This window comes from Nannobrachium achirus, assembly GCF_963921795.1.
Source record: "Nannobrachium achirus genome assembly, chromosome: 23".
NCBI classification, from domain to species: domain Eukaryota; kingdom Metazoa; phylum Chordata; class Actinopteri; order Myctophiformes; family Myctophidae; genus Nannobrachium; species Nannobrachium achirus.
In genome coordinates, this window is record NC_137830.1 from 18914089 (window position 1) to 18934673 (window position 20585).

Genomic DNA, 20585 nt, shown 5'->3' on the forward strand with positions numbered 1-20585 from the left:
ACTCAAGGAGAACTAGCCCATGTACGCCTCATGCAAAATCATAACATGGCATTAAGGTTAAGGTTCCACACACCAAACCACATACTGTAACCTCCATCCCTCTTGAAAGCAAACCCCCCAAAAAACGTTACATGGATTGGGTAGGCAGCAAGCGAGCAATGTGACACTCATGCAATACTGCACCAAAAAAGCTGCACAATAATCATACTGGAACCCTGAATGCCACACAAATATTATTTGCAAACCGGCAATGCGTCATGCAATATTATTAGTCAGGGAATATTAATAAAACCTGTGAATAAATTCCTTACGAAACGATTTCTTCACCAATGTGTTCGTAAAGGTGTCTAGTAACGTATCTAACAAAGATTGAAATTCAACATCCCTATGAAAATCTTTGACAGCTAGGGTAGTTTTCGGTCTCATTCACTTACTACACACTATACTAGGACAAAATGACTCCCAAAAAACTGCTTTAAGTGGAGGGGTCTAACTAGGTGTTTTTAATTATTCTGAATCCATTGCAAACATTTGTTTTGCACGAAAAACATTCCTTGGGCTAAAAATGGACCCGACAAAGTGATGATCACTAAACCATAGGGGTGTAACAATATAGTAACTGTATCGAAATATCGTTTTTAACCTAAAAAATCGAAGTATATCGAAATGAAAACAGCTAAAATCGAATCGTATTGTTTTATTTTGTATCGTATCGAATCGGCAGTGCAAAGAATCGATTGTATCGTTACTACCTACCTGTGCATTTTATTTAACGAGGGGTTTAATTACTTTTCCTTTCCATATAATTACACTGGTCTATCGATAAATGTGTGTAATCTCTGGGTTCATGTCAAGGTGCAGGTTTGTCAATATACAATGTTCATGTATTTGGCAGATAATCACTGTTTACTTATTTATATCAAACATAATTTAATAACACAGTATCTGTATCTCTGTAGCCATTAAACAAAACAGGTATTTCTTACATTGATGCTCCTACATATTATCATGCAAGCACCAGTTAAAGTTACTTTCCATCCCTCATATACTGTGTGCACAGTGCACACCCCATAACCCACACACTGCACATCATTTCGGAGCTCATATCTTTGAACGGGTAAGGGCTAGTCCATAATAATACATGTTTCCCTTAAAAACCTGCACTATCCACCCCTTTCACACAGATTTAATGTCTTTGCTAAATAGTTACTATATCGATTTTAAATCATTGAATCGAATCGTATTGTATCGCCATGAATGAACCAATATCGTCCATGTATCGTATCGTCAACCATGTATCGTGATATGTATCGAATCGCCATTAAAATGTATCGTTACACCCCTACTAAACCATGATTTTGGGGGTCCGTTTTTAGCCCAAGGAATGTTTTTTTGTGCAAAACAAATGCAATGGATTCAGAATAATTAAAAACACCTAGTTAGACCCCTCACATCCCACTTAAAGCAGATTGTTTGGGAGTATTTTTTTTCCTTTATTGCGACCGTAGGTCGCATTTACTACCAAAACCTCCACCGGCTGTCCGTCCCTGAGTGAGTGAGTGAGTGAGTGAGTCACACGTCACACGTCACACTTTTGCCCTGCTCATATCTCCACAACCGTTGCCCCCATCCATGCCACATTTTGCACACACACTCCTTACCTGCCAAACTACAACCTCCAAGGACCCCCGGAGCTTCAGGGACCCCCAGGTCCCTGGGGGATCCCCAGGTGTAAAAAATGACCAAATGTGCAAAAATGACCAAATGACCACCCCAACGGGGCTGCTCACGGGGAATTCCTGGGGACCACCCACTCCTGGTGCTCCAGAACGGATGCAAAAGTGGTGACGCCCCCAGTGGAGGACCCCCTCCACTGCAGCTCACATAAAATGCCGTAACTCGGGCTAGGAGCGTCCGGGAGAGCCGGGGCTGGTACATATTCGTCCGCCAAGGCAACGCGGAGACCCCACCCCTCATTTCTCACATGGCCCTCTTCTAGCGCCACCTTCAGGCCGATTTTTAAAAACACATTTTTGGACACTGCTCCTACATATTTTGCCCTAAAATCACGAAAATCACTACACAGTATGTCTACACTCATGTCATCAACATGGATCAGGAAGATCCTGGAAAAACAAAATTTTGCCCTATTTGTGGAGATAAGTGACCTACGGTCGCTTATCTCCCGATTAGGGAGTCTTACTGGTAGTATAGTGTATAGTAAGTGAATGAGAACGAAAACTACGCTAGCTGTCAAAGATTTTCATTTTTCAATCAATCTTTTCAATTTCAATCTTTGTTAGGTACGTTACTAGACACCTTTACGAACACATTGGTGAAGAAATTGTTTGGTGAGGAATTTATTCCCAGCTTTGACAGGTATTGTGATAATATTCCCTGACTATATCTAATATTTGATCTTTTAATTCCTTTACCGCTGCATGGATTCTAGAATAAATTGCTTCGTTCATCTGGGTCACACAGAAACAAGCGGAGCCCGCCGCTGCGCGGGGCTCAGACCATTAATTCAAGGTGCAGGAGGGGACTGACTGGGGGAGAGACGGGGATGAGCAGCAAACACAGTGCATCCACTGGGATGCATGCTCTCCTGAATGGCTCGCCGCACCTCAGGCTGGGGATGGACGTAGTGCAAAGGTACATGCACGCACGCACGCACGCACACACACACACACACACACACACACACACACACACACACACACACACACACACTAGGGATGAGACGATACGCGATATTATTGTTTATCGTGATAAAAAACACTCACGATAATCACATCGTGGAGATTTAACATATCGTGAGGTCGTCCTCCGTCATGCACTGGGATCAATTCACCTTTTATTTGCCGAGCTGCATATCCGGTACCACTTAAACCCTCTAAAATTGGTAAAAGGTACTTGTAATATACGTACTTGATGTCTTTTTTTCACTCTCTATCAAATGTCTTTGCCAAAAAATAGCAGATCTACAAGCTCACGTCGCGACGCGACGCGTTGTGAGCTTGTAGATCTGCTATTTTTTTTTGGCAAATGTTCCACCCCAGGATAATGGATTTTGATTATCGCGATAATATCGTAAAACGTCACATTAATCGTGATATGACATTTTCATATCGTCCCATCCCTAACACACACGCACGCACGCACGCACGCACACACACGTGAGCGTTTGTATTACTATACTTTTGAGGACATCAACATTTTAAGGTGGTTCTCCACCAAACAGACTAACGCTATTGCTCTTGGAGTTGATCAATTGGTTGCGACCAAATCAAAAGTTTGCAGTTTACTATGAGAAACGGCACATCGAGTCCGTGTATGCTTTTTTTTTTATGGTCTATGGGTTTGCCGCTCTGACATCACGCTGACTCTCACGCTATCACATCACTGTGATGTCAGGGGAACCAAATCCCTTTTATGCCCATATATGGAGATCCCTGATGTCATCAATATTAAGCCCACATCTGTGAATATCTATGGGAACCAGGGGTCTCAAAAAGAAATCACAATGACTATTTCTCTAATTCTACTAGTGGGGACAATTGGCCCTCAAAAGCATAGTAATACATGTACGTACGTACACACACACACACACACACACACACACACACACACACACACACACACACACACACACACACACACACACACACACACACACACACACACACACACACACACACACACACACACACACACACACACACACACACACACACACACGCACACACTCCCACCCCACGCACACCCACTGCGAAGCAATTAATCACCACTGTGCCCACGCACACAACACACACTCCCAGCGAGCACACTCATCATGCACGCCCACCCATCCGCTTCCATTCATCAACCTGCGGCAAATGCCAGACAAGCTTGTGGCCGTGCGCGCACGCACCCACGCACTCACACAAACGTGCGCGCGAGCAGGCGTGCACACAAAACCAAGACACACACACACTGACACATATAAGCACACCCCGCTCCCCCCCCACCAGTGGTGTAAAGTAACCAAGTACATTTACTTAAGTACTGTACTTAAGTACACTTTTGAGTTATTTGTACTTCACTTGAGTAATTCCAATTTCCAATACTTCCACTACATCTCGAATCCAAATATTGTACTTTTACTCCACTACATTTATTTCAGACCTTTAGTTACTTTGTAGATTTTTGATTATTATTACAAAACATACATTAACCACTTCAGCCTTATATACATTTTGGCAATTTGAAAATAGCAGATCTACAAGCTCACAATGCGTCCCGACGCGACGTGTTGTGAGCTCATAGATCTGCTATTTTCAAAAGATTTGTATAGCCTACATTTGAAAACGTTTGCACAAAACGTCAACGAGTACTTTTTTACTTTTGGTACTTTAAGTACATTTTGACACCAACAGTTTTGTACTTTTACTCAAGGTCAAGTTTGAACAACAGACTTCTGCTTGCAACAGAGCACATCTACAATGCAGCATTGATACTTTTACTTAAGTAAAGAATGCATGTACTTTCTCCACCACTGCGGGGTGTGCCATGTGTGGATGGGATGCTACCTTGGGGTTGGGCCCCTCCATTCCCAGGGTCATTAGCTGGGCTACAGTGTGCTCCCGCAGGCTGTTGAGCTCGGCCTGCTGCCGACGGAGCTTAATCAGCAGGAGGGTCAGCTCCTCGGGCTGCTCACACAGCGACACACAGGACAGAGAAGAGCCGAAACCACACACAGCAAGTGTTGATTTTTTGACAGCAAATTTTGGTTTTCGTCAAAGTCTTTTTGAATAGAGGGTATGCGTCATATATATCGTCGTTGTCGGGTGGAAACCTTGTATGTCCAAAACCGTTCGTTTTGCATTCATCATTATTAAAATGATTCAGACTAGTGAAAACAGCCGATCCACAAGCACACAAGGGCTCGCACCGCAAGGCGTTGTGTGCTTGTCGATCGTCTGTTTTCACTACTTTTGTGCGACGGCCTTGTATGATGAAGCAGGGCTTTACTTTGCGGAAAAACATACAAATTTGAAACTTGAAGATACGAGGTTTCCGCCCGACAACGACGATATGCCACTCATCTAGACTGAGTGGCAAAACATAAAGCAGCGTGACTCCTCGTCGCTCCTACTGTCTCCTCATGACTCCTCATGTGGTCTTCATGACTCCTACTGACTCAGTTTTTTGGCCACTCAGTAGGCGTTTCCGCATAACTTCCAGGTGTGATGATGTCACGCGCATACCCTCTACAAAACTCCATTTAGTTTTAGTAATGTTTTAAGTCATCTGAAATCTTCTTCTAGTTTTAGTCTAGTTTCAGTCGACTAAATCTAAAGTTGATTAAGTCGACTAAAATGTATTTTGGCGGGCCTTGATGGTGTCGTAATGACTAATTTTACACTTGGTTACATGCTGGAAATAGGCGATCTACAAGCCAACAACACGTTGCGCTGCACTCGAGTGCTACCAAACATAAAACGACTTCCGCTGGATCTCTTCTCCACTATAGTCCCTCCCTAACATTTTAGTCTACTTCTTGTTTGTTGACGAAATTGACAATAATATTTAGTTTAGTCTTATATTAGTCATCGTAGCTTAGTTTTAATCTAGTTCTTATTTAGTTTTCGTCAGTGAAAAAAAGGTAGTCAACAGACATTTTCCGATTGTCTTTAGTCGACAAAATCAACACTACCACACCACCGCTAGGGTCGGGACCCGGAACCAGAGGAACAGGAGGAACCGGATCCAACATTGAGGAACCGGAATCGTTTCCCCATCACACTTGGAACCGTTTCTGGGAACTTGTCAGAGCTTATGTGGACATCTGCAATGCAAATGCAATACTAGTGGTCCCCTAACCTTTTTTTATTTTATTTCAAGGACCACCATAACTCTGAAATTGTACAAATGGAACCAAATGGAAATTTGGTCCCATTTGTACACACCTCTAAGGATTCATTTGGACCCCCCCAAGTAATCCAGAGGGTCCCTTAACCTCACTTTAAGAACCACTATGATAAAATGTATGCAATAATATATGTATGATTTGTGTTCATTAAAAATCTCTATTTTCTTTTTAATACGTAGGAATCGTTAACGGAAATCGTTAAGGAATCGGAATCGTTGAAAATCCTAAAGCATTCCCAACCCTTCTCACGTCAACAAACAACAAACTGTTGTTGGTCTCGGTATGTAGGACAGCAGAAAAAGCAATGCCAATTTCATTTGCGTTATGGTGTGTACTGGAACGAGGACAAGGGAGCTGCCGATGACTAACGGCTGCCGAAAGAAACAACAGCGGCAGCAAATGGACTGCTGAAGAAAATGGAGGGAGCAATTATCTAACATAATCATTTGGAAAGAGATGTGTGTGTGGGGTCTGAATGTTTTATTTGCGCCTGAACAATGGCACCAAGTCGCATCGTTTCATTAATTTTCCCGTTGTCTGTATGATATTCAAATTCTATTCTGCAAATAATTGGAATTGACTGAAAACGGAAAAACGGAAGAGTTATACATTCAAACAGAGTGGAGTTTGTTGGAGCCACTTACCGTCTTGCCCTGCAGTGACTGTGGGGTGATTGTCTGTGGGGGAATGCCAGTTGGCATGGACCTGCGGTCAGGTGGGTAGCCATACTGCAGGGCAGAGATGGAACACAAAACACATTCAGTTCACGCTGATTGGATTTGATTGATTTATTTAAACTGAACTCAATTCAGTTCCATTCTAATTTCACCTATTCCGTACGGTTCCAAGCAGACTTTTAATCCACTTTCAATATATTCTCTCTCTCTGTCTCGGTCACTCTCTCAATTCAATTTAAATTCAGAGGAGCTTTGTTGGCATGAGAAAACATAGGTTTACATTGCCAAGGAAAAACAACGTACTGTATGTACAAATCCATATTGAATAAAAATAGGAATAAAATAAGTGTAAACAGAGCTGTGTTACATTGAAGGAAGACTATCTTAAACTATAACAAAATGCATTTTCTGTGTGCAGTTGACGTCATTATTTCGATGTTTTGCCTTCACTTGGTATAAAACCTTTGCGACAAGTAGAAGCAATTTATTCTAATGTAATTGAGGAACGTGTCCCTATGCGAGATGTGAGCCCTTAACATCAGGGTGCCAAGTTTCTATCAGTGTGCATTTGTGTACGAAAATGTTCCCACTAATTTCTTCCTCTGATCCAGTGAGAGAAAGAGAGAGAGAAAGTTTGAAGATGATCACAAGCCAAACAAATTACAGGTCCTTTGAGGGAGAGTGGAATTGGATCAGTTTGGATGAAAGGATACACGCAAGCGTTTTAGAAAAAGAAAAAAAAAAAAGAAAGGATCTGCATGTTTAGACATGGAATTCCAGCGAGCAGACTAGTTGGGGCAAATCCGATACTTCCGTGACCACGAGAGCAAAGGTCCGTTTCTCAATGGATTTGTCATCTAGGAGGGTTATTAAAAAAATTTGGCCGGGGTGTATTTTTCAAAATGGTCGGGAAAATGTTTGACAGCTAGGGTAATTTTTCAGTTTGACCCCTCACATCAGATTTTTTGGGAGTCGTTTTTTCCTTTATAGTGTAGTGTATAGACCAATTATTTGTTTACAAACATTGAGACTGAATGCACAGCTGACTGTATCATGTAATCAATTCCCAACAGATCCCCAAACCTGTTGTTTTGGGGAGCACTGGTTATTCAACATCCTCTTGTGTGCTAGTGAGGTGCTCCCATGGGTGCGCCCTTATCGAGACATATATACTTCATTGCGCAACGGTATTCCGCGTCAAGAGTAGCTGATATACAACAAACTCACATCGCGTCACCAATGCAACCCTTCTGAGCTTGGAGCTCTGCGGCTCTGCGCGCGACACCGTCGCAGGACGGAGCATAATTAGGACTGCAGCTGGGCGAGCAGTAGACGCTCTGGTGATCCAGTGGATCGGGTGGGTGATCATGAGGAGCGCTCCCTCTGTTCTGATGACGGTGAATAGAGGTGGGGTTTGAAGGACAACTGTTTTGAATCGCTATTATTGTTCACAATCAACAGAAACTAAGGATGATATATTTCAAGAGCGAGAATTTACAGTAAAAATCCTAAGCATTCTTCCTCCACACTGGGAGAAAAACGGCATCTGAAACTTTGATGGAATGCATTTTTAAACACGAGTGCCATCCATTGCATCCTATGAACGGTGGGGTTCATTTGGTGCCGACCGGCGTGCGCATACTGGTTTATATCAATGTGACGTGGACCATTAAGGCATCTATAGTAAGTGAATGAGACTGAAAATTAACCCTAACCCTTACCCTAGCTGTCAAACATTTTCCCGACCATTTTGAAAAATACACCCCGGCCAAAAAAAAATTAATATGATGACAAATCCATTGAGAAACGGACCTTTGCTCTCGTGGTCACGGAAGTGCCATAAATGACCCAGCTATGTGACTTAATCGGTTGTTTGATTACAGGGTACTCAAAAAAGCAATTGATAGAATAATCTATTGCTAGTACTGTACTTAAGTACAATACCATTTCGCAATCGGTCACAATGCAGTGATTTTACTTAAAGCGGCCACACCATGCTTTTAAAAATATATATTTTATATAAATATTGGTCCATAACACGGTTTTACACAGGTTTTAGCCTAAACAACCACTCGGATATTGAAATTTGATGTTATGTCATGTCTCTAATTCCAAGCCATTTCAGATGCAATAGCAAAATGCCCTTTGTTGGCAATGGGGCGCTGTCTTTGGGCTAAAATTGGAATGATAGAGAGAAGACACCATGGATGGCACCATGCTAATCTTCTCTGTATTGTTCCAATTTTAGCATAGCACCATGCTAATCTTCCCTGTATCAAAGGGTGCGTTCGTAAATGCACCCCGTTTGTGGTTAGGGATAGGGGTTAGGGTTAGGTTTAGGCATAGTTTTACTGAGGTTAAGGTTAGGGTTAGGGTTAGAGTTAGGCATAGTTTTACTGAGGTTAGGGTTAGGATTAGGGTTGGGTTTAGGCACTCACTACACTGAGCACACACCCGGTGCGCATTTCCGAACGCACCCTTTGACACACCCAGACTGAAACACCAGCAGAAAACACCATCCCGGTGTGATGTCACCCTTTTCATACCATTCGGACACACCCACTCAGAAAATCACAGAAATTAAAACCAAGGCTTAAGAGTTGATGAATTGTATTTTTTGGGAGGGGGGGGGGGGGGGGGGGGGGGGAATACACTGGGAATAATAAAATACATGAAAAAAAAGATAATTTTTGAATGTTATTTTAGGTAAAACATGTGAATGGTTCTTCCATCACTGCTCAGGGTTACCTTTGCGATGTGCGTCCTGTGTCGGCGGTCCAGCGTCATCACGTCGCCCCTGAAGACGGGCGAGGAGACCTCGGAGTGGGCGCTGGCGGGGTTGCCGTGGGCCGGCTGCTGGCGCGGCGGCGAGAAGGTGCTGTAGAGCGAGCCGTGGGAGGGCGAGGTGGGGATGGAGTGGGCCACGGCCACGTGCTCTGAGATGTTGCCCATGGTCTTGGTGCTGGGCAGAGTGCCATAGTGGCCTGCCCCTGCATGGGGACGACAACACCACATTCACTCACAGGTTTGGACTCAGGGGGTCCCCACATTATTTTGGGGGGACCCCAGATGATTAACTTAATGTGCAACATTGTTTTCTCTCTCAACAGTAAACAAACCAACATAAATGTTAAGTGTATAGAGGGTATCTGCACATTTCTAAAGTGACAACTTAAGGACTTTTTAATATCTCTAAAATGAGATATACATTGTGAAAATAGACGATCTACATGCTCACAACGCCTCGCAACACGAGGCGTTGTGAGCATTGAGATCTGCTATTTTTGAGCGGTGGTTACACCGTCTCCTATACGTGGCCGTGTGTGTATGCGTGCGTGTGTGTGTGTGTGTGTGTGTGTGCGTGCGTGCGTGTGTGTCTGTATGTAGCCTGCAGGCCTGCAGTACCTTTTATGACCACACATGTTAAGGGAGGGGCGCTGTTGTTCAGGCCAGGCCAGACCAGGCACACACACACACACACACGCACGCACACACACACAGGGGGGAAGGGGGGGGGGGGGGGTAAACCACCGCTCAGTTCACACGGGTGTGATTTTTACAATAGAACCATGGTATACAAAATGTTATGCCTCAACCCTTAGTGCTCGTCAGGATGGGGGGTCCCCAGTTAAAATATGATTATTTGGGGGGTCGTGGCCTGAAAAGGTTGAGAACCACTGCTCTAGAGCAGGGGTCTTCAACGTTTTCGGGCCAAGGACCCCTTAGTTGAGAGAGAGATGAAGCAGGGACCCCCACAACCTTTTCCCGATTCCATATTGACAAACTGGTTTCATCGTTTGACGGCACAATCATCAGTGTATTTTGGATTCATGTCAGTTTGTGTTTTCAGACATTTAACCACTTGAACCGTCAATACTTAATAAACTTGACCTTTCACTCTGTACTTTGTCTGCTCTTTTTACCTTCTACACAAAACCTCTTTGCTGAAAATAGCCGATCTACAAGCTCACAACACCTTGTAGATCGGCTATTTTTGGCTAAAGTTCTCAGAATATCTTAAAAAAATCTTGGTGCACCAAAGGTGCCGTACCGCACCGTACCTGAAGGGGGAGCCAGACTGTGCCTGGAGAAGGCCTGCCTCTGCTGCCACTCGTACAGCTGCCACATGGTGTCGTCTCGCATCGACCGCCTCTTCTCCGCCGCGCTGAGCGTGGACGAGTTGATGTTGGCGCCGCCGGTGGTGATGGTGGAGGCGGGGCGGAGGGCCCGGTCGTACACGGAGCCCGCCACGCTGCAGATGCTGTCCGGCCGCATCATGCCATTCCTGGGCAACGTGCGGTAGCCCTCGGGGTAGCGGGGCACGATGCAGGGCCGGTGGCTGGGCATGTTCCTGGGCAGGGTCTGGTAGGACGTGATACTGGACGGAGAGGGAGAGGAGAGTTTCTCTCACTGACTGAACATTTTATCAGTGGCAGGACAGTAACTAAGAACATTTACGTACTGTACTCAAGTACATTTTTGGAGTGTAATATACTCCAAAAATCGGACCCACAATATTATTGTGTGTTGATTACTTTCACTCTACTTCATACATGGGCAACTGGCGGCCACATGCGCCCCCCACCTTCACTTAATGCGGCCCGCAGTTTAATACCGGAATACTGATATATTATTGATTTCAGCTGTTATAATTCTAAACATGACCTGCTTTAATTCCGTCAGTCTATAATATTATTAGCTTAATGACTAGTATAGTAGTATTAAAATGTATGTTTTATGTCCAATGTATTTGTATTTTGGTTCATAAAGTTAACATGAGTATATAACTAAATGCGTTTGAAATTAAATCAAAATATAACATTTCAGGATTCCAATAAAAAAAAGAAAAAAACAGGATTCCAATTCAAAAGAAGCAAAAATAGCCGATCTACAAGCTCAAAGCGCATCGCAGAGCTTGTGGATCTTGTAGATCTGCTATTGTTGCTTCTTTTGTATGAGATACTAGAATGACAAAGTATAGGACGTAGCAATATGCAATGTGGCCCTCTGGAGTGAAGGTGGAAATATAGTGGCCCTCGCCATCATCAAAGTTGCCCACCCCTGCTCTACGTTTTAAGATGTATGTATTTTTTTAAGATGTATGTATAAGATTTATGCCTTTATTGATATAGTCTCGAGTGGCCAGAATGCTCCCGTCATACCGTCTGGGGAACGGAAGCCCTGATCATGAGTAAGCGATAAAGCGGAAGTGAAGCCTCCTCCCCACTACCGTTTATTTTTACAGTCGCTTAATATAAATCAAAATCATCTAAGCATATTTAGCTTGCTGCTTAGCAGAAATGGTATTTTGAAATATATTTTCACAAACAGAAACATCAGCTTTTTCTGGCAGGAGGTGTAGTTCAGGAGGTGTAGTTCCAGACTCCATACTATATAGCTTTCGGAGATTGTGGAATAGTTGTCTGGCTACGCGTGACTATTATTGATAGAAAAGTAGACTGACAGGAAACTCCTTAGAGAGATGGGCAGTGACACGCAGCAAAGGTCGTCGGGATCGGGACTCGAACCCACGACACGCTGTCAGGCTGCCATTGCAGCCTTAGACTGTGCCCGGACCAACTCCGCTGCGTTTTAAATAGAAATATTGTACTTTTGACTCAAAGCGCATTGCTAGGAAGGGGCCCTTGGGACCCAAACTCATAAAAGGTCTGCTATTGTCACACACTTTCTGAAAATGTACTTCGTAATTCTACTTTTGAATACTTGAGTATTTTCTTGAGTATAGATTTTGTACAGCACTGCATTTTATTGACTTATTTTTAAAGGTACAGCAGTACAACGAGTACCAAAAAAAGAAAAACAAGAAAAGAAAATGGCACTAAAAAAAGCCAGAGGCTTGTTTCCACCATGTGGGTCCATTAAACATTCAACACTCTGCAACAACTGGACACACACAACAGTGCAACAAACAATGATACAAAAAAATTCAAAAATAAATAAAAAGTTTTAAAACGGGTTCTTGAAAATAACAGAGAAAGAAGTAAGGTGGTGGGGGAGGAGAGGAGAGGAGAGTCAGTTAACCCATTTAGGATTATTGACTATTGGCTTTAACTATTGAAAAATAGCAGATATACAAGCTCACAGCACGGCACAGAGTGCCGCGCTGCAAGCTTGTAGATCTGCTATTTTTGAAAAATCATGATTTCTTTTTGCAAGTCTTTGAATATATCTACTTAAAAGCGAACATTTGTAACTCAAATATTTACTTCTGGGTGGTCCCTGGGACAACATATTTTGAGATTGGGGTCCGTGGCCAAATACCTGTAATTTTGGGGGTCCTTGACATGAAAAGGTTTGAGAACAGCATGATTTAGAGGAAGGATTTAAAAGTCGGATCAAAGATCAGGTCAAAGATATTCAAAGACTTGCACTCATTTTCACGATTTTTCAAAAATAGCAGATCTACAAGCTCGCAGCGCGGCACTCGGTGCCGCGCGCTGTGAGCTTGTATATCTGCTGTTTTTCTAAAGTTAAAGCATAAAATAATGGTTAAAAGTGGTTAAAATGTAACGCGACTCGGGCATGTTCCAGGTATTTGAGAGTTAACTAAATGAATGTTACCAAGGAACAACTTGAGCTGTGGGGAAGTTAACTAATTCTGAAAGACACGAATACATGAATAAATTGATAAGTCAAAGATACTGAACGAGTCAGTTTGTCAGTCAGCCTGACTGACAAACTGACTCGTTCAGTATATCTCTGGCTGTTGAATGCCCAGGCAGCAGGCCACTCTCCGCTCCTTCTCATCAAGAGACAAGCTCAGCATGTCAACCACTTGTCAAGGTGAATGGAACGCTAGTAAAGTGGCAGTTTGAGCTCCGCAGCCAGGCCAAGCCAAAGTGAGCATCAACCGCTTTCAGACTATTTTGGCCCACTAGATTGCAGACATTTTCAAATGAACTAAAAGCAGATATAGAAGTTTTGATACAAGGCATGTTGATCAAAAATGATGTTAAACTTGGTCACAAATATGTAAGGGATAATGAATGGCTCCGCGGTGAATGACCGACGGACTGTTAACTCCCCGAGGCGCCAGCCGAAGGGATGTTATATATCGTCATTCACCAAGGAGCCATTCATTATCCCGCTTATTACCCGGCTACTAAATAAAATTAATAAAACAAAACAAAGTATTTCCTTGTTTACAGATGGCTGGAAGTGTTCCACAAGTGTTGCGCTGGGCGTCGCCCCCAGCGCGACACGGTCGCCTTGGAAAACAAGGAAGTGCTGTTTAGATAGAATCCATTTTCTGATACTACGTCGTCCATTTCTCGCTTAAAATATTTTTTAAAACATTCTTGAGAGCAACGTTTAGTTCTGAATGTCGCTGTGTGTTTGTTTACATGGCTGACATGTTGGATACAGCACAAGATTCACGCAGTGCAGCTGGACTGCAGCAGGTGCTCTGAGTCCTTGATTATGCAGCGGTCTGTTTATAGAGCGGTCTGTTATCGGGGAATATCAGACCTCTGATTTCAGCGATTGACCAATCAGAATCAAGCATTCAAACAAGCCGGGTAATAATTTTCAATAATTACCAAGATCTTGCAGGTCGGCTATTTTTCAATAGCCAAAGTAAAAAGCATGGCATAAGTTTTTAATCACTTAAACCCTCTATATAATGTATATACTTAGGGACACAGACCAGAGTTGCAACGTTACTTGCAGCTCTTGTTTCCTTCTAAAAGCGTAGCAACACATTGTGAGCTTGTAGATCGGCTATCTCTGGCGTATGGTGTTACCCCCAGAATAGGGGGCTCTGGGGGCAGAATTGGTGTTCAAGTGGTTAAATGACAATAATCAAACTTGGGGTCGAGATGTTTGTCCTGTACAGTGGTGTAAAGTAATTTAGTACTTTTACTTAAGTACTGTACTTAAGTACGGTTTTGAGGTACAGTACTTTTACTTTACTGGAGTATTTCCAATTATTAGTACTTTTACTTCTACTCCACTACATTCTAGATCCCAAAATTGTATTTTTACTCCACTACATTTATTTGAAAACTTTAGTTACTAGTTACTTTGTGGATATACATTATTATAAAACATACATTAACCACTTTAGCCCTATTTTATACCTATAGGCATTTGAAAATAGCCGATCTACAAGCTCACAACGCGTCGCGATGGGACGCGTTGTGAGCTTGTAGATCGGCTATTTTCAAACATTTTGTACTTTTACTTTTGGTACTTTAAGTACATTTTGATGCCCATATTTTCGTACTTTTACGCAAGTACATTTTGAATTCTGGACTTTTACTTGTAACGGACTACTTCTACATTGCAGTAATGATACTTTTATTCAAGTAAAAAAAAATGTTGTACTTTTTCCACCACTGGTCCCGTAAGACCAGCATCAACTTGCGTTGTCATGCGGCAGACATGCGTGCTGCCAACGAGGGCCAGCAAAAGTGAGACGTTCCGAGGAGATATCTCAGCCTCACAAGCAACTTCACTTCACTGACTCATCTTTTCATCCTGGGCTTCATCGTAGAGGAAGTTTCGTCTGCGGGCCGGCGGCCATAACAACCCAAGAATACTCATTAAGAGCTACTAGCGCCCCGGGACTCCCGCTGAAAAATACCTGCACTCGCTGCGACCCCCGGGATCAAAGCCCTGGCAAAGGATGAGGAATGGGAAATGGTTTAATTATCTGTATGTGTAGTAGTGTGTCGTGTGCGAGCGTGTGTGCGTGCGCATATGCACAACCATGTGTATGCATGTTTTAAACAAAAGGAAGCCACAATCAAATGCAAAACAGCATAATTATCTCGTGTGCACGTGTGTGTGCATGCACTTCATGTGTGGGCGCTCGCGCACGCGTGTGTGTGATAATGTAATTATTCTTAAGCACGAACTCCTTCTGGTTAGACTTTGCACATTAATTAATGACTAGCACCCTAATAGAATCTCATCAACAAATGGATGTGCCCACTCTATAGTGGGTCTGGGCAATACATTGACATTATACTGATATCATATCATGATATGAGACTAGGCATCCTCTGGTATTATGGATATCATAATGTGTCCATGGCACCCCTGAGTTACACTGTTAAAATCTTACATCATCACAGAGAAATATCCGTTTCCATCAGAAGTGACTGAAAATAACGTTATACTTGATGTTTAACCACTTGAACCCCAGCATGCCTATTCTGGGGGGAAGGTTCACCAAAAATAGACGATCTTCAAGCTCACAACGCGTTGTGAGTTTGTAGATCGGCTATTTTTGGTGAAGAGAGTTCGTAGATGGAAAAAGAGCTCATGAAGTGCAGTGCAAATCAGGTCTGTTTTGCTAAGCATAGTGAAGTGATATTGATGGAGTGATATTGATGGTACCCCATGATGCCCCGTCTCCAAATCTGCTCCTGAAACTCCAACTGGTGTTAACTTGCTTCCCAGGTAAGTGAATTCCTGTACTTCCTACACATTTGTATTGTTGATGATGAGGGTCTGGTTGGTTTTGGGGTTCAACATCATCAGTTTTGTCTTGTCCGTGTTAATGATGACTAAAACAAAAGACTAAATATATTGATGATTTAGTCAACAAATAAAAACTAGACTAAAATGTTAGGGAGGGACTACTAGAGAAGAAAAGTCATTTTATGCCTCGTTGTGTGCGGGTGTCGCGGAAATCCACAAAAAAATAGCTGATCTACAAGCTGAATGGATGTGTTAATTCTATAGATAAGTTGTGCTCAATCTATATGTGTTATGACCTTACTAAGGAAGAGAACCCTGGGTTGTCCTATAGTGCATTATGATTGTGTCACACTGACACCCCAATCACCATTTATCATGCAGATGGAAGACATAGGACACGGCATAGCTCACTTCACCTGTGAGTTGTGAGGCAGGGGGTTGAGCGCGCGAGAGAGAGAGAGAGAGAGAGAGAGAGAGAGAGAGAGAGAGAGAGAGAGAGAGAGAGAGAGGGAGGTACTGTGTGAAAATACAGCATGTGTATAATTTAGATGTGTGTGAAAGTGCGAAGGTTTGCAAAGGGGAATTAAAATGCATAAGGCTACAGACTCATGACTGCATGCTTAAAATAGACCCGCTAATAGAAACCACTGCATTACCCGACTCAAGGATGGTACTTTGCTTTTGGATTAACATTATCCATGTCCATAAATAGGCAATCTATGCCAGTTTGCAGACTGTAAATTGAATCAGAGACGTGTGCTACTCTGAGCGCCAGATCCCCGCCAGGCCAGGTTGCCTATACACGGGCCTGTGTTTGTCGTGGGGTGCAGCCTCAGGGTCACGAGGGAGCTGCAGGGGAAATAGACATGACCGACGGGGCAACTGTTGGCGTTTGTGACGCCCCCTGTGGCCAGAAGAGATTATTTGTGGATTTATTTGAAAAAAGGAGAAACCTCGTGCAAACCTTGGAAGCCGATCGCAAACCGAGTGGAATGGAATTTGAAAAATCATATCTAAATCTTGAACACATAATTTCTACAGATTTCCTCATCACAAGCTCACTGTGAGCCAGTAGATCTACTATCTACTATTAGGGATGCTAGGGTTTAAGTGGTTAAATGCCAAACATGGATGCAAACAAAATTAAGTAAAAACAGAAAAGGCTAAATCGTTGCATCAGTTACTGAGCTCTTACAGTATGTGTTTTGAAGTTAAAGGAATGGCTAGTAACTGTAAAACAAGGCCATGTTTGACGATAGAGAATATAATGTAGACCGACACCGACAGACAGATAAACACACACACCAAGTGTTCATTTTTCCTGCAAATTTTGATTTAGTCTTAGTCTTAGTCTATTGAATAACACACCATTTAGTCTTAGTCCTGTCTTAGTCTTCTGAAATTGTGTTAGCTATCCTAGTCTTAGCCGACTAAATATCAGAATATCTTAGTCTTTTGGGATCAGTCTTAGTCTTTTAGTCATCGTTTTCTAAATATAACCACATAACTTTGAACAATTTTGTCTTATATATAATATAGTAACTGTATCCATCACATCCGACACTGCTACTCTCTGTGCAAAACCAACAAGATTTGAAAAGAACAGATAAGTGCCATTCTCAAATGTAAAGATAAAATATGTATTTGGCTTTACAGTAATTCAATTGCAAAGTTGCATACCAGTGTTAATTTTTACAGCCATTAGTCTTACACTTTTTAGATTTAGTCTTTTGAATAACACACATAGTAGTCTTAGTCTTAGTCTTCTAAAATTGTTTTAGTCCAGTCTAGTCTTATTGACAAAATAAACATCTTGTAGTCTTTTAGTCTTTTAGTCTTAGTCGACAAAATGAACACTGACACACACAAGGTCTCAAATAGGTTCAGTTGCCAGATGAAGTAACTTCATATGATCATGCATCACTATTTTCAAACAAGCAGGATATTTAGCATGCAGTTACTGAAAAAAACTAAAAACAAAACATCCCTTTTATGGGTACAAAAAGCACCTCCTCCTCCAAATGCAGCGACTGCCTATAATGGAGGAGACTGAGCAGTACTTAGCCAGCTGCTTTGCTCTGCTTCACACACACACGCACACACACACGCACACACACACACACACACACACACACACACACACACACGAATGGGCTGCCTGCATCTAGTGGCGTTGCAACTATCTATAAATAATAAATAACGTGACTGTTCTTCGGTGTAGCTCGAACGAGACGTTGCAGCGATGAGAATCAGCCACATGGCAAACACAGCCACGTTCCCCCCGCATTGTACCGTACCCGGCCACTGATAAAGATGACAAAATGCAGTTTCGGTTTAGCGTTCGGTTCACATGCTCTGCACTCATTAAAGGCTCGATCCCATGACTTATTCATGTCGACAGCAGCACAGCAAGAGAGAGAGAGAGAGAGAGAGAGAGAGAGAGAGAGAGAGAGAGAGAGAGAGAGAGAGAGAGAGAAGGAGAAGGAGAGGGAGAGATGAGAGCGGAGAGGTGGAGAGAGTGCATGGCCATTAGGGCTGTCACAATTATTACATAATTGTCTAATCGCAATTATTTGACATAATTGCAATTATTTCGTCATAATCGCCATAATCGTTTACATGTTCAAATGTTCATATTTTCAAGCATTTTCATAAATAGTGAAATAGCTGATCTGTAGATCGGCTATTTCCACTATCAATGTTCTTTTTCAAGTATAAAGTTGTCAAATATGTCAGTCATTTCTTAGTATATTTAGTTTATGTGTCATATGTGCAACTTCAAAGCCTACAAGCCAAACAGGAATGTAATTGTCAATGGCAGAAACACAATTGAATCCTTAATCGCAATTATTTGAGTGACAATTCGCCATGTAAAATGTCATAATCGCGACAGCCCTAATGGCCACACCGCCCCTCTCCGTTCCTCTAAACCGGCGGTTCCCAACATTTTCTGGATCAGGGCCCACTTTGAAGATCTTGAGAGCGTTCTTGAAAACGGCTTGCCATCCATCTGCCTCTGCACCCTTCTGACCCCAACATGGCTAGCCTGGCGGGGCCCGACGTCATACTGCGTTCACTCACTCATTCCTTCCACAGTATAACGTCTGGACTTCCAGGTATTGGCAGCGAGTATTATGATTATTTTCTGATCGGGGCCAATCAGTGACTGCTTCCGCACAACAAACGTAGCTGTCTTTCCTGACAACAAGTGAAAAGATTTCCCTGATTGGTCCATGTGTAGACGGTGACGTAGATGCATGCTGCAGCATTTTCAAAACAACAATGGCTGCCCTCACGATGCAACAAGTGTAACAGTTAACACTCTAACCATAAAACAAGCAATAAGTGCAGTTATTTCAGAGTTGGAATCAATTACAACAATTAAAAAGGAACACGGAGGATGCGCTAGTGGAGTTTATCGGCCGAAAAGACGTGTTTGTTTGCCGTTCTTCCGACTGGCTGAGAGATGTTATGCTACGCTGATTGGTTAGAGGAGTCTGTCTGTCAAGGCAAGTACTCCCGGCCACTTTTCAAGCTGCCAATAGGCCAAAGGCCAGACGTTATACTGTGGAAGGAATGAGTGAGTGAACGCAGTATGACGTCGGGCCCCGCCAGGCTACAACATGACAGCATGACACAACATGGCCGTGTTACCTGTGTGGGCCAGCGTGCATTTTTCAGAGCACGTTTATTTTAAGGATCAATCAATCGATTGTGTTCCGGCTTGGATCAATGGAACTAATGTACTTATACCTTGTTGTATCCCTACCTAAGAAAACGTAATACTGTATATATTTTAATGTTATAATATCATTAAAATCTTAGTGTTTTGCCAATTATTTGGTTAATCTTTTGAAGTAACATAGGACTATATATTTCTTTTTAATAACATATATGTATTTTTTAAATGTGCGAAAATCAAAAAAGAAAAAGGGATATTTACTCGCGACCCACAACAATTGATCCACGACTCAAACATGCATGGGTCCTGACCCACTGTTTGGGAACCCCTGCTCTAAACCAGGGGTTCCCAAACTCTTTTGTCTCAGGGCACCCCATAAATATTTGTTTAATCCGAGGCATGATTTTCACTCCCAGCACCTTATATTTATAGCATATCGTCGTTGTCGGGTGGAAACCTTGTATGTCCAAAACCGTTCGTTTTGTATTTATCATCTATAAAATGTACTAAACTAGTGAAAACAGATGATCTACAAGCACACAACGCCTCGCGGTGCGAGGCATTGTGTGCTTGTAGATCGGCTGTTTTCACTAGTTTTGTGCGACAGTCTTGTATGATGAAGCAGGGCTTTGCTTTACCAAAAGACGTACACATTTGAAACTTGGAGATACGAGGTTTCTGCCCAACAGTGACGATATTTTAGTGATTATGTTGCGAGGAAAACGTTGAGATAATAGCCATTTTGGTTAGAACTGACTGAAAATAACTTTGTACTTCAAGTTTAAAATGATACTAAATATTTGTTAAGTGTCCAGATAAATTCCAAATATTATCAAGTTATCTCGCGGCACCCCTGGACTGCCGT

At 42.6% G+C, this 20585-nt stretch overlaps 1 protein-coding gene across 1 annotated transcript in view; it reads right to left on the reverse strand.

Moving 5' to 3' along the window:
- Positions 1–20585, reverse strand: part of plekha5 (pleckstrin homology domain containing, family A member 5) — a gene marked incomplete at its 5' end in the record, with an annotated part of 320140 nt that overhangs the window by 28999 nt on the left and 270556 nt on the right. The window contains 4 exons of the mRNA XM_080754816.1: positions 4572–4691; positions 6559–6642; positions 9340–9581; positions 10653–10969. Of these exons, the coding sequence (XP_080610942.1) occupies positions 4572–4691; positions 6559–6642; positions 9340–9581; positions 10653–10969 (763 nt within the window). The remainder of the gene's footprint in view (positions 1–4571; positions 4692–6558; positions 6643–9339; positions 9582–10652; positions 10970–20585) is intronic.